General features: G+C 43.2%; 1 protein-coding gene across 1 annotated transcript in view; it reads left to right on the top strand.

Annotated features, from left to right (window-relative positions):
* Positions 1-15105, top strand: part of BMP6 (bone morphogenetic protein 6) — a 145930-nt gene that overhangs the window by 121537 nt on the left and 9288 nt on the right. The window contains exons 3-4 of the mRNA XM_019491084.2: positions 4502-4650; positions 6302-6499. Of these exons, the coding sequence (XP_019346629.2) occupies positions 4502-4650; positions 6302-6499 (347 nt within the window). The remainder of the gene's footprint in view (positions 1-4501; positions 4651-6301; positions 6500-15105) is intronic.

The following is a 15105-nucleotide window of genomic DNA, read 5'->3' as shown; positions in this document are numbered from 1 at the left end:
TTCACTGAATTTAGGAGTCCTCCAAATAGGTCCGAATCTATATAGTATCCTTGACATGAAGGTTGAAGACATGGTTGCTCATAAACTAGTTTAAGTGATCAGAAACTGGTTTAAACCTGTAACAGAACAGATGTTCAGTGCCCGTAAACTGCTTTCAAAATGTCCGAAACCTGTTTTAGACAAACCTGGATGGATGTAGTATCAGGCTTAACTGATTTATGTCAAGCCAGTTTCTGGAACTTCTGTCTCAGATTCCCTCCTGTATCAAGTTAACTCAGTCCCCTAGCATCCCAGGATGCTTTGCAGCCCTAGGCTATGCAATCTGCTCCAGTGGAGCAGGGGAGGCCCTGCCCCCCCTGCTTTCACAGAGCTGAATTATTAAAGCCTCTGCTCCCTAGCCTCTGCCTGTGCCTCTCAGCCCAGCTTGGGGCCAAGTCGTATGGGCCATATTGAGGGGCGATAGGGGGGAACCTGCTCTTTGCACCAGGGCCAGGAAACCCCACTGAGGCTGAGGGAGCTGGCTAGTCCCAGTTTAGAGGGACTGTTCTCTGTGGGTGGATAGCAAGGGGTTGGGGGGCATGTGCTGGGCAGCCAATCAAGGATGGTTCCTGCTTGGCTGCATTCGGGCGCCTTCAGCAGTGTCCAGCAGGCTTGGAGGCATGCTTTAGTGCCCTACTCCCCCGGCTACTGGTGTGGGCCACTGCAGGGGTCTGGCTGCATTTCTGGTTTCTAAAGTGAACATCAGTTCACTTTAGTGTTAGTTCAGTCTACACAGTTTAGATAAACCTGCAAAGATTGAATTAATTCCTCCTGGGGCTGTTTGACTATCTGTACTTAGCTGAAAAGAAGCTTTTGACTGAAATTCTTAAACATCACTGATCATCAGATTCCCGGCTTGTCTTCAATCTCTGTTCTAGATGGTCTTCCCTCTCTGGTCATTCTGTACTCCACTGTTACAGCTGCAATGTGCTTCCAGCATCTACAGCAAATGAGACATGGAATGTACCGAGAAGTCTTGCACAACTCTGATTTGGTCTCTGAGCAAAGATTTTATTTGCATTACTGTAGCATCTCTGGTATCCAGGACTAGAACTCATTGGGTAGGCACTGTGCAAAAACAAAAGATAAAGGTAGCCCCCAGCCCAAAGAGCTTACAGTCCAATGATATGGACAAGTATGATGGTAATCCACATGTACCAGGTGACAGGCAGTTTTAATTCTGATGTTGCCTATCTTTCAAGAACTTAACTTTGCAACTTTAACATAAGAAAATACCTTTAAAACAATGCCAAGTTTTTTTAGAAAAAGCAAACCCAAACTCCCAAATTCCATCCAGTGGATCCATATTTATTCTTACAGGGTTAGAACCTACATAATTGCCTCTCAGATCTCTGCCATTTGAGCCAAAGGAGCAACTCGTAGCAGTAATAGCTTGTCATCCTCTGCATGAACCAGTTGCTAAAGGAAAATGAGGGACATGGTTTTGCCAGTGGCTTCACAGCTATTTTCGGACAAGAGAAATGTTGATTCTCAAGAAAGCTGAGCTCTGTTCCCCGTTCTGGATGAGGAGTGTTTTCTATTCCTTTAGTCCTTACTAGGGCATCTATTAATACAAAGCAATAAACTCCGTTGCATATTGCACTGGAGTTTATTGCTCCCAGGCACACTATTTGAATGTGCACCTGGGACGTCAGTACATTGAGCTAGGTCAGAATAACACCAGCTGGCAGAGGGCCCAGGGGGTCAGCCTGCCGGCCCAGGGGGTCAGCCTGCCAGCCCAGGGCTACTCCAACATGGCTCGTCATGCTGTGGAGGGCTGGCTGGGGCACAAGGGTGCTCCGGCATGAGGCTAGCCAGCAGGCAGCCCCCCCCACACTGAAGCACCCTCGTACCCCAGCCAGCCACATCAGAATCTATACATGGAGTGCTGCAGAGTAAAAACCTGCAGCAGGGTAATACTTGTATTTACAAATACTACCCTGCCGCAGAGTTTATTAATTTAATAGGGCTGCATGTGTAAGTGCAAGATGTTAACTGCAGAGCTAATTATCCTGCTCCTCAGTACATTTCTCATGTAGATATGCCCACAGAGTCCTTTATTTAATTTCTTCTCAGGCCAGAAATCTCCTATGTGCCATCCGGCGTGTCCCTATCTCAGTCTATTTCTACCACCGCACTGAGTCTTTTCACTTTCATGGTCCTGTCTGGTGACACTTGTAATATCTACTGAGTAAAACAACATTTGGCTTTATATACGTGGTCCAAAAGGAAAGCTTAGGAGGAGCTAGAGAGAAAATAGTGAAAGCTTTTAGTGAAAAATGTTGTAAATTAAAAAAAAACAAACCCTGACTTGATCTGTTGAGTAGTGTATGAACCTGCTTGTCAGTTAGATGACTTGGTGTAGGCATTCGGTGTAGGTACTTTATGTAGCATTCAGTCCTGTGCAAAATGGGTTATGGGAAGATAATTTCGGTTTGGTAGCAGTCTGCATCCACTTTTCACTTATTTCACACTAGCTTAAAGCACTTCACAAAGTACCAGACAACGAAGAATTAGGCCATGAATTTCACCCTTGACCTAACCATACCTCTACTTAATCTGATGCTTGTTGGCATTTATGGGAGCATTAGTTTCCTCGTATGTAGTTCCAAGGGCAAACAGTTTTTGTTGTTGGGTTTGTTTTTTGTTTTTTTCCAGGTAGCAATAATGTAGCAGTCAGTTTGGACTTTGGTGTTTAGAGGAAGGTTGCCCTGAAGGGGGCAGAGGCAGGGCTTGCAGAGAAAAGACTGAGGAAGGGCCTCAAAATCTGATTGAGGAGGAGAGACAGGGATGGGACTTAAAGCACCCTTTTGCATTCCTGTGACCTGCATCTCTGGCTGCCAGAGACCACTCTGGCAGATCTACTAAGACTTTGGAGTGATTCAGCAGTTAATTCCTCTCCTGACTTTTTTGGTACTGGGGTCTCAGCTGCAGCTGCGTTTTGGAATTTCCTTAGCAGTAGTGCTCCAGAGTTTACAGTGTGCTTGGGAAAGCCCAAATCTTTCAACCTTAATGTTTCCCAAGTATATAGCAGCTGGCGAGCCTTACCACACACTGCTGCTGGAGGTGAAGGTCACAGGGTCTCTCCTGAAATACTCTTCCCATTGGAAGAAAGGATGCAAAGACTCCTGTGGGAAAGGCTGCTGAGTCAACCACAGAATGTGCTACTACCAAAGCAGGGGGGAACCTTCCCACTGTAAAAATAGCTGCACTAAAAAGCCCTAACATACTAAAGTGCTTATTTTTCCATGTGTCATCTCATGTAAACCAAACTTCTGGGTATTATGACATAGCATTTGGCCAAAAATAAAGTATAACTCAAACAAAACTCATTCTGAAATTAACTTGTGATGGAAGGAAGGGGCAGGTATCCTGTTTTCTTATTTCCATTATGTTGTTATTATCAACGTATTTCTACAGGAAGACTAAAGATGGGATTGGTTTCAGGTACCCATATTAGAACTGTAGTATTGGTTCATCTAAGGCAAGTGTTGTACTCCTTTACTGAAAGAGGAAGAATTGGATTTACCTGTTATGGAAGAATTGGAACTGGCTGCCCAGAGAGGTTGTGGACTCTCCATCCGTGCAAGTTTTTAAGACCTGACTCGACAAAGCCTTTACTGGGATGATATAATTAGGGATGGACTAGCTGACCTCCTGAGGTCCCTTCCAGCCCTAATTTTCTATGATTCTATTATTTTAATTATGAAGGGACTATGAACAGTGAAAGAACGTATATTAGAGAAAATTTATTCAACACATTTCTTCAAGACTGTTTTTTTAAAATTTATGATCATATTTATATAGTCCTAGAATGTGTGTGACAATCTGGAGACAAAAGCCTGCCATTTATTCACAAAACAGATATGGGAGATTAGCTGCTGGAGCACAAGATTCTCTGTTTGTCCTGCTGATGCACCTCAGGAGTGAGGTGGAGGGGATCCTCTCTAGTGGCAGTTGTAGTTCATTTTCTAAATCTATTAGGAGCTTGACCTATAGGTTCACTTGTAGGGGATTTATGCTAGAAGAAATGGATTGGAGTCATGAAAATAATTTCATAGCAGGCATGGAATGATCAGCGTACAACCTAGATTGGCCACCATACAGTCTAGGCCCACTTTACACCCAGGCTAATGTCAGTGGGAAAGGGTTAAGATCCAGTTGCCAGTCAACCAATATGTAATCTTAAACATTAGTTTCTTTGCAGCCACCACCTTTTTTTGTCTCTGTAGCCCTCATTGGTTTCACAACTGTAGACAGCATTGACATTTTTGAAAACCAGAGTTTAGCTTTTTGAAGGGCAGACCTTTATTGGTGAATTTGTTAGTGACAAAGAGGCAATATTTTAATTACAGTTTCTCCAGGTAACACATGGTGAAGGCATCAGGAGCAACAGTTTTGGAACAGGATAATAATGCAGTTCTTCTCTCTACCATGCCTCATATTTTGTTCTGTTTTGCAGAGACTCTGATCTGTTTTTGTTGGATACCCGGGCAGTGTGGGCCTCAGAAGAAGGCTGGCTGGAGTTTGATATTACTGCCACCAGTAACATGTGGGTGTTGAACCCTCAACACAACATGGGACTCCAGCTTAGTGTGGTGACCAGGGATGGTAAGTTAATCACCAGTATGCTTAGAATCATGCAGCATTCTTAATTGTAAATTGCAACATTTAGTGGCGAGGCTCAAGGTAACATCCCCAGCTAAACAGCTGTGATATGATAGCTGGAACTCAGCCTGATACAGACTGTACAGCCTAGTACAGTCAGTCTTGGCTCCTGGTCTTCCTTAGACCTAAAATGCTTTAAGTACTCAGTTTTCTCGATATATGTGTGCACACAAGCACAGATTTTGCCATACTTTACCGCTGTTCCTGAAATGGGAAGCACTCATGCTCCCATTAACTTCAGGACATCTGGAAAACAGGCCAGCAAAGCTACCTATTTCCAAACCAGGGAAGAAAATAAAAGGTGGTGTTTGCTTCTTTTCCTCTTTTCCATGTACCATTTTTTTAAAGAAAAGAGGCACATTTATGATGTGTTGTAACAGCTTTAAAAGTCATGAAATAATGGCAGAAGGAAAGGCAGATCCCATTAGTCTCCATTTCTCAGTGAGATGCTCTCTCTGTGGATGCAGTCCCTTAGATTCCATGGGTGGGAATAGCTTTGCAGACTGTGAGATGAACAACAACACTTCACAATCCATGAAGACTTTGGAAGAAGGGAGGCTGAGGGGAGGGAGGAGGAGGAGGAAGAGAACAAAATACTGTAAACCTGAGAAAAAGGTAGAAAATATAGTAGTGAAGGAGGAGAGATGGGAGAATTTAAGAAGGGAGTAACAATAAGGAGGAACCTTGCCTTCCACCCATTCCATTTTCTGCCTCCTATTGCTGGTGATTTCATAGAAATCGAGCAAGAGATCAGAGGGTGCACTTTGTCTTTTGACTAGAGATACCCAGCTCTTGGTATGAACTATTAATGTGACCGCACCCCATCTCTAAGCTCTCAATGACAAAGGTACATCTTTCACCTCACATTTTCTCTGGCTACTCTCCCCAGTGCCTTCTGTTCTCATCGTCTCCAATTTTTCAGATTTAGGTTTTGAATTTATCTATATCTGTACCTATATTTATCTTTACTGTATGGCATTAGAAGACTGCATTCAGTCCCTGCCTTGAAATGTTCATATTTCACATTAATTGGAGACCATCGAGAAGTAGGCCTGTGCAAAGCAGGTAGTAAGCGCTTCGGATTCGGCCGACTCGGGGGGACAGTGATTCGAATCGGTGATCTGTCCCAAATCGATTTGGCTGAATCTGATCAGCCAGGCCCATTCCCCCTCCCCCACCCCTAGTACTTACCAACTCGGAGTCGGCTGTAGCTCCCTGCTGCTGCCACTGGGGACTGCCCGAATCATCAAAGCTTTCTGAATCTTTTCCAAAGATTTGGAGAGCTTTGAATCGATTCAGGCCTTTAAATTAGTCCCCTGATTCGATTCAGATTCAGATATTCGGCCACCAAATTGGGCCATATCTCCTCCAAATCGAATCACCACCCAAAGCTTCACACACCCTCAGGGCCTGCAGTCATCTTCTTAATAGGGCTAAGTGTAGAGTGGGCAAGAAGAAAGGAGAAACAACAGAAAATGAGGAGAGGGGGAACCTTGCTTTTGGGAAGAGCAGCTGTGTCTGTTGCTAGCAAACATTATTCTGTGGGTTCTTCCCCACCTAATGTACCTTTTTTTTTCGTTTGTTTAATTTGAAGGTCTCAGTGTAAACCCAAGAGAAGCAGGTCTGATAGGGCGAGATGGCCCTTATGACAAGCAGCCTTTCATGGTGGCCTTTTTCAAAGTGAGTGAGGTCCATGTCCGGACCACCAGGTCAGCCACAAACCGGCGCAGGCAGCAGAATCGAAATCGCTCCACTCAGTCTCAGGATGTTTCCAGGGTGTCTGGTATCACAGGTAATTTCTGCATCCTCTCTTTCATCTAGAGATCCTTTTTTTTCTGATACTTTCATTTGCTTTGATAGATGAAGGCAAAGAGAAATATTTGCAAGGGTCTGGAAGAGGAAGGCTCAGGTAATATTTATTTTTAGTGGGGTCTTTCTAAGTCCAAAGTGAAATCCAGGTACCATATAATTTCATTGGGTCAGAATTTGACCCCAAATCTTTTGACTAGTTTGCTACAATTTTCCTGGAACAGTATTGCAGCTTTGATGTGTTAGATCTGTGATTCTCAATCAGGGTGATACAGCACCTTGGCTGCTGTGAGATCCTTTTAAGGGTGCTGTGGGGTGCCACGGAATATCAACACAGGTGTGCCAATGCACTACTAAGTATGCTAATGTGTAGATATGATTCACAAGATAAACCCAGTGATTTGAAACAGAAATCTGGAGTGTCAGATATTTTGACCTGTTGTGGCCTTTCTGAGTTCTTTGCAGCAGAAAAATTGCTCTATTATTTTTCTATAGTAAAAACATGAGTGAAAAAGTGAGGAGTTGGCATTTGCCAGGAGGGTTTGAGAATGTTGAAAACCACTGTGTTAGATATTTAAAGTGCATCACCTCTACATGCTGGAACGCTGTTACTGAGCCCATTGTGTGTGCGGCTGTTTAGTGTAGTCTTGAAAGCAATGATGAATTTTTGATTTAACCTAGAAAAAACATGGTAAAGTAGTTCAGTCCCCTTCACTTGCCTTCTAGAATAGTATTATCAAGGCAGACTTCAAGGAAGTATGAGGCTAAATTTGTCTGTATAGGATGCTACTGAAAAAGATACTTCTCAGTCCATTGTTTAGATTGTGTTATCCCTCCCATGACATCCCTCCACTAGCTTCCCCATCTCCAACTGTAATCTTTATTTTCACTCCCTGGCTTATCCCCACCCTGTCTGTCACCTTTTGTCCATTCTTGAGGCGTTGGTTTCTGTCTCCATTCAGTCTAGGGCACCAGCCTCCACCACCACCTTGTTTAGATTTGAAAAGTACTATTTATACTTTCTCCTTTGCTGCCCTTCATTTGAGAGGAGCTGCCCACAGGATTGGATCCAGGATACAGTTGTCAACCTTTGATTCCTGCTTCACCCACAGTTTAAAACAAAGTATCTGGCAGTGTGGCAGGACCATTTCTATTCAGGCAGCAGTGAGGAAGTCATTTGACTTATGGCTCATATTAAAATCTACTTGATATCTTCTAAACTGTTCATTCCACAGGTGGTAATAACCCTCTCTGTTTTTAATGATCTTATGTTCTGCTAATTAAGCTATTCTTTTTTTTATGATTCTGCTGTCTTTTAGCTGTTCCTGGTAATATAGATCCTATTTCACAGCCCTATAGACAAAAACATTAACTCAGGTGTGGAAATAACTTTCAGTGAAGCATTGGATGCACTGCCAAGATGATCAAGAAGGCCTGATTTTGTTTTATGAATCTGATATTACATTTAATACACTTACATTTAAATACATTTAATACTAATGACTACAAGACTAAAGAAACAACATATTTTGAGTATTTTTTTGCCTAGTTTGTTGTACTTTGGAATACATAATAGAGCAAATGAATGCACATTCCAATAAGATTATATTTATTTTTGCTTAAATCATAAAATGAATAATATAACCCTAGGCCCCTAGTGTATTAGTAAAGATTATGGTTTCTTTTTACTGGAAAAAAATGTGTGTTGTGTTATACATGATGCACCATGGCATCTATACCCCACTTTTCAAAATCCTAAATCCACCTATGGCTGACTAATATTGCCCAGTTTCCCTGCACTCTCCCACATGGGCAATATTGCCCAGTTTCCACTGAGCTCTTGTGCTTGTCAAGAGACAAGTACAAGAGACAGTTCTTAGCACAAGTTGCTGGTTCTGTGCCCAAACAGCTTGCCATTTTTGTATAGTATCTCGCCTACTGGGCCCCTCAACAAAGGTTGGGGCTTATAGAGGCCACAATAATATAAATAAATAATAGGGAATAGTGCACAGGGATACAATGCATCTTTTGAACTCTCAACATGAGCACAATGAGATGAAGGCATAGCTGATAGGTAGCTGGTTTACATTCTTTATGCTTATTGCTTTTCAAAGCCAAATATATATAGCTCATAGATATAGTTTTGATCTCAGGTAACTTATCACTGGATCTTACTTCTGCTTATCCCTATATCTCTCCCTCAGGTCTGTTCATTAAAAATATTTAGCTTATATCCTTTTGCTAATCATACTTTTTTGTCCTACCAGTCTTTCACACGGGGATATCTGAAACCATACTGAGTTCTTCTCAAATACATAGGTACATGTAGTTTTAAACAAGATATTCCTGACCAGACCACATGAGAATGACTATTAATTTTTTGGACGAAGTTCCAGAGCATGCAAGTAGGCTTTCCTGCTGTGTCAGGAGTAAAGTCACATTGGTTGAAGAACAGGGTTAACAGTATAGCACTTATTTTCCCATGACAGCTAGTTGGAAAAGTCTGAAATGTGGACAAAAATGAGAAAATATGTTCTGTTTTCCAACAGTTCTGTATTACCTCATGGAGCCAAAAGTCATTCATTCACTAAGTGCCTGTTCTTTTTTCTGGATAAGATGTTTTTAGCATTCCTAAAGTAACAGACTGGGATCATTTTGCTTATACTGCCCCCCTCCTTTGGCAATAAACTCTTAGCCTTTTTTGTATCTGCAAATTAGGGTACTACAAAAAATTAAGACAGTACTTTCATATACCTATGGTGAGACAAAGACTGGAATAACTGAATATTGCTGCAGCTGAGCTAATGTCAATCAGTAGCCTATATTTGGAGGTGTTAGTGCACACTGATGATGACAGTGGTGTAGGAAATGCTGGTAAATTCCCTGCTATGCTGTAACAGCTAGATTAGGTTTTGAATGTGTGTTTAAAATGTAGTTCATAGAGCTGAAGGTGAGGAGGGACAACTAGGTCATCTAGACCAACCACTGAGCTTCACCCAGAATCTCCCTCTGCTGAGCCTAATAATTTGTGAAGAACAGTTAAACTGACCCCCTCGCCCCCACAATGGTGCATTAAGCCTCTTAAATTCTCAAAGCAAGGGTGCCCTGCCATGGAAAACAATGGAGGAATCGTAGTTGCCATTAATATCAATGACAGTTGGCTGGAGTGGAAGGATGGTCACTTTTTCTTAATTAGATGGGGTTTACTTGTAGATGGGGATTTCCCTTTCTTTGAGAAGTCCAAAATCTATGCAGAAGCCCATAAAACCAGCAGGTCGGTACCAATCCTGCAGCATTGTTTGAACCAAGGGCATTCCACTTCTTTTGCTGGTAATTGAATACCCAAGTCATTTACTCTGTTCTGTTTCTGTCTTAAAGATCAAAAGTCAGCTTTCTGTGAAGAGGTGATATCGCAGCAGTCAATACCTTTGTGCAATGCCTCTGGCTGCCTGTACCAAGTAGTGTAAATGAACTTGACATTCTGTATAGATAAAGAGAAGAACTCTAAACACCACAAACTAAGCAGACAAACGCTGTCACTATCACTGTGAAGAGCAGAGCTAGCTGGACTCAGAGGTAGCTTACCAGAATAGAAGTTGGGAACAAAGAAAGCGTTACACCTGAAGGTTAGAAAGTTGTCAGTCTCAGCTAGCTGTTTCTGTATTATCTGATACCACTTTATTATTACTATTATTATAATTTAGATTTATATCCCACCCTAATCAAAAGGCTCAGAGTGGCTACAAGAAATTACAAAGAAACCACAGATAAGAAACAGTAGACTCCCTGAAGGATACCCCTCACTCTTCCCCTGCCCCCTATTCTTGCTTTGCTGCTCATTACCCTTAAGAGCAAACCCTCTGGCCAATCCCAACTATGCTCCCTAACCTCCATTCACATCTAGGTATAACCTAGTTCCCACTTCCCACCCTCATGCCCATCCACTGCCACTTCCCCTATAAGACATCGTTTCCTGTGAAGGCAAAAGGAGTGGAGCTGGTGTTTCAGGAGCTTCCTTCTAGTCTTGGAAGGAAAGGAGAGAGAGAGAGAGCGTGTGTGTGTGTATGTGTGTGTGTGTGCGCGCATGCACGCGAGTGACAGACAGACAGACAGACAGAGGGAGAGACAGACAGAATCCAGAGATTCTCTCTCTAGGATTAACTGTACAGGAGTCCACTCCTCTACTGGTAGTATGTTAGCTCTGATTATTACAGCTTGCAAGAGTCTGGTGAGTGTACTTCACTTTAGATCCAAACCATGCAGAATAAAGGCCAGAACCTTTTCCTGGCCTTCAAGGGTGATTATTTTTCTTAGTTGGTCTTCACTGGGTCCAGCTTAGTTTTCACAGCAACTCTGGGTCCTTGTTTCTAAAGGTGTGGGTCTTGAGTACAGATAGACCCTTGTGATCAACTGGCCAAGAACATGTCAGTAAGTGCAGTTTATTCATATAGATATCACTATAAGTGATGGGCTGTGCTATTCCATCCCAAGCATAGAACTGTATATTGATATAAAGCCAGTGGCCACTCTGTCAGGGTGGTGATGTGAGGGCTGATTTGCTAATGTTTTTACAGCACTTTTGAAAAATTAGTTGCCAGGTCTCATTCTTGAATTGGAAACTGGCTGTTTTGTGTTGGTGACACTTGAAGGAGAGACTCCAGCTTTTCCTTGCTTTAACATTGCAAGCCTTGCTAAAAAAAATTAAAACAGTTAAATCAGAAGATATGACTCAAAGCCCCAGAGGGAGGAGATATCTTGGGCAAAAAGAGGCCATTTTTTGTTGTTGCTTTTCTGAATGCAACCACATTTCAGATTATAAAATTATAAAATGACAAAAGGAAAAAATAACTAGTAGTTTTATGGTTTCAAGTGCTTTTTTGAGCTCCTTTAACTCAAAGCCAGCTTTAATTTAAAACCTGGAATTTGGCAGGCTTGTAGTCAACAAAGTATAGTTGAGCCTTTGTGGGTTTTCAAGAAAGGAGAGTTTAAAACTGAGATGTTTATTTCCCTGGTTTTTTTAAGTGAGATAAATTAGCCAGTACAGTCTCTAAGCCCAGCACACTACTAATTTCTCCTCCTTAGTCCAGGGTTGATATAACCAGGGATCCTAGTTTTCTCTGATTAAAAAAAAAAATTACAAATTCTCTGACAAAAAATGGCAAATTCTCTGATAAAACTTCCAAAATCCATTATTAAAATTAAAAGCTCCCTGCAGCGCCCCCCCCCCCCCCCAGCCCTGCTGGTGTCCCTCACTTGCCCCCAAAGCCATCCCAACCCTGCTGGTGCCCCTCATTGCCCCCACAACAGCCCCCTGCCCTACTCGTGGCTCTTTCCCCCACCCACAGCCCCTGCCCCCCTGCTGGAGGGGGCCCTTAGCTGCCAGGGCTATGGGGTTGGGCCCCAAGTCTGCAGCTCCCTGCACCCAACAGCAGGCAGCTGCAGCAGAAGTAGCATGGAACTGGCTCCCCCACTGCTCTGCCTGCTCGGGCGGGGCTGGCTCCTGGCTCCCACAGCCCTGCCAGTGCCCTCCAGCCATGATCCACAACCCCCAGCCCTGCCAGAGGGGCCCCAAGCTCTCTGCAAGCCCCACTTACCTCAGGCTGCAGGAGCAAAGAGTGAAGCTGAACTGAGCAGAGCTGTGGCTGACTGAGAGCCTCAGGCCCTGCCTTTCCCACTCCCCCTTCCCCTTCCCCTTCTGTCAGGACTGGGGGTTTCCCGCCCTGTTTGCAAACAGCTCTTGCAGGCTGGAGCTCAACCAGCCTGCAGAGCTATTTGCAAAAGCAGGGAATCCACGGGTTTCTCTGCTGAAAGGAGAAATTGGCATTTTCTCTGATTAAAAAAAGGGAAATCTGTGGTTTTCTCTGTTTTTATATGGGAAATGGAAAACCAGAATCCCTGGATATAACAGTGTGCATTAAAATGACAGGCTCTGTTGGTGACTAACCGGAGACTGCATTGAGAATTAGTATGTCTGGGATCAACATTAAGCAATTTCAAGGATTTTTAATGCTTTCAATTTTCAATCCATGCTCTGCTATGCTGTCCTCGTATGTTGACACATAAGCAGAATGGGAGCCTTTTCAGGGGCACTGGAGCAGAATCTAGCCCTGGCAATTCTGCCAGAAGCTAGGGTGACTGTTCTAGTTGGAGAACTCCAGATTCCCTGTATTTCTAAAACCTGCTTAATTTAGGATTTTTTTACCTCCTCTTTCTAAAATCTCTGTTATGTGGATCATTTAAACCTGTTGAGGGGAGAACAGAAGGAAGTAAACCTTCACCAAACCAAAGCCTATGGTACAGGAAGGTTTTTGAAGCCAACTTTTAATGGTCTTAGTAACTATTCAGGGTGCTGGATCCCTGCTGACATACCATGCTGAATTAAGGCCTTAAAATTTTGGTGTCAGTTGACCAAGGTTCACGAAATTTCAAAATCGCCTGTACTCTATCTCCTGTTATGCTCAGATTCCCTAGCTTCATTGATCTTCACAGGTAAGTGGTGATGTTGAGGTACAATGGTCAGCTCATGTCAGCAGGGTCCTATCTTTTCCATTTTGAAGCTAGGAAAAAAGACCTAAGAGGAGAGTGGAAATCTCTTTGCTCCCTCCCTCCTTCCACCATGTATATAGTTTCTTACATTTCTGTCTCTGAGGTTTTTTCCTCTTGTTCTCCCATTTGGGTTTCTCTTCTTCCCCTGCCTCATAACCACTGTTTCTAATCAGTTGCTGATTAGAAGGCAGCTGACAAGGTGCAAGATCTGTTGATCTGGTACCTCACTCAGGGTATGGACAGACATGCTGTGGCCTTGCTGGAAGACCACTGGGGCATGAGGGTGTTTCAAACAGAGTTCCAAAAGGAAGAACTCCAAAGATGGTCTCCTTTTTTTAAGGGTCATTGTTAAAGTGCTGTTTTGGCTGCATCCTTCTTGCTTGGAGCGCTTCAGAGGCACTTGGTGGGGCTTCAACCAGTACATCTGTCCATGGCCTTGACACAGTTTTAAAACAGGCCTGGTTTTGGCTTTTATAGTGTGTTATATCCCTCCCAGTCCCCCACTCACTCACTGATCCCTGCCACTACCTTGGTCCTTCTTGATTTCTATCTAAAACTGTACACATTCCCCTGCTTGTACAGCTTCATTGCAGACTGGCTCCAATTGCATTGACGCTGAGCTTTGAAATGTTACTGGAGCTCCTTGAAGGCCCAACAGGGCATCCACATGCTATCAAATACAGGATTCTGTGCTTAATGCACATTTTCTTTTGTCTGTTTGTTGTTTTGTACAATGCTCAGGTGCCAGGGTCAAGTAAGGAGATTAGGATAAGTGGGTGTCTTTTTGCCAAGCATGTTAGCTTTTCCTACATTAAAAATACATTGCTATAACTAATTTATAGTCAGGCAGAAGAGAACTTACAAACTTTTACTCCCAGCATATATGGATACAACGCTTTTATTGATGTGAGATCCTGTATCAGAGCTTTGGGCCAAACTGTCTCTTCTCCAGAAGGAAAGATACATTAGCAAAAAGGGTGTGTGCAAGGCAGAGATTCCAACTATATCACCCTGGAAAAATGTAAGGGAATGTATGGTCTCTGTGCAGGTCTGCCTATTGGACCCATCTGTCTGATATGCAGTTTCATCCGTCAGTGTCAGATTCCAAAGATGAGTAGCTTCTTACAATGCACTGAACTCTGGTTTGCAAAGGCAATGCAGACTGTCTAATTTCAAAGCAAACTTATACTGCATGTCCAAAGCAGGGTTATGTTTCTGCTGTGCAAAAAGGGCCCCAGTGAACAATATAAAACATATATTCCACGATGCATCTTCTGAGGGCAAAGTTATCTCGGTGTTCTCTCTAATGAAGGATCTCCATTAACAGTAAATCCACTCTTGCACTGCTCTCACAACCTCCCTTTTCAGTTTGGTAGCTTACAAAGCTCTTCAGGTTTAACCTACAGTTTCCACTTTGAGTTTAAACTACACTGCTCCCCTTTTGAGGTTCCTCTCTCCAGGTCTGGGCCACAAGGATCTGCTGGTCAGCATTCTCCTGGCAACATTGAAATCTCAGAGATGCTTCCTTCCAGCACAGTGTCCCTGAAATGCATGACTCCTGTGGCTTTACACCTTTGAGAACCCAACTTCATGCTTAATCTCTAAAGCAGCATGGAAATGAGCAAAAAGAAAATCCAAGAGCAAGGGCAAGTGTTTCTGTGATGGCCCAGACCTGTCAGCTTGTTAATAAAAAACCTGCAGCACGTTTGCCACCATGGACCCAGGCAGCCTCTGTGGGGGGTGCACAACAAATCAGGGAAGGGGACTGGCATCACTGTGGCAGGTAGGGCAGGAAGCAGAAAGAAAAGCAGCAAATTGGGTAGGGAGCATAGGGAAGGAAAAAGAAAGCAGAACAGCTGATCAGGCAGAGAGGACAGGGCTATAACAGAAAGCAGAATCATAGAGAATTAGGGCTGCTTTATGATTTTGATTCCATAGGTCTAGTCCAAATCCCTGTCTGAGACAGGATCATCTCTATTCAAACCATCCCCATCCAAACCATCTAACCTCTTAGCATGACTATACAGTCAACACTAGTATGAC

Source organism: Alligator mississippiensis, chromosome 3, assembly GCF_030867095.1.
Source record: "Alligator mississippiensis isolate rAllMis1 chromosome 3, rAllMis1, whole genome shotgun sequence".
NCBI lineage: Eukaryota > Metazoa > Chordata > Crocodylia > Alligatoridae > Alligator > Alligator mississippiensis.
This window is presented reverse-complemented; position numbering and strand designations above follow the sequence as displayed.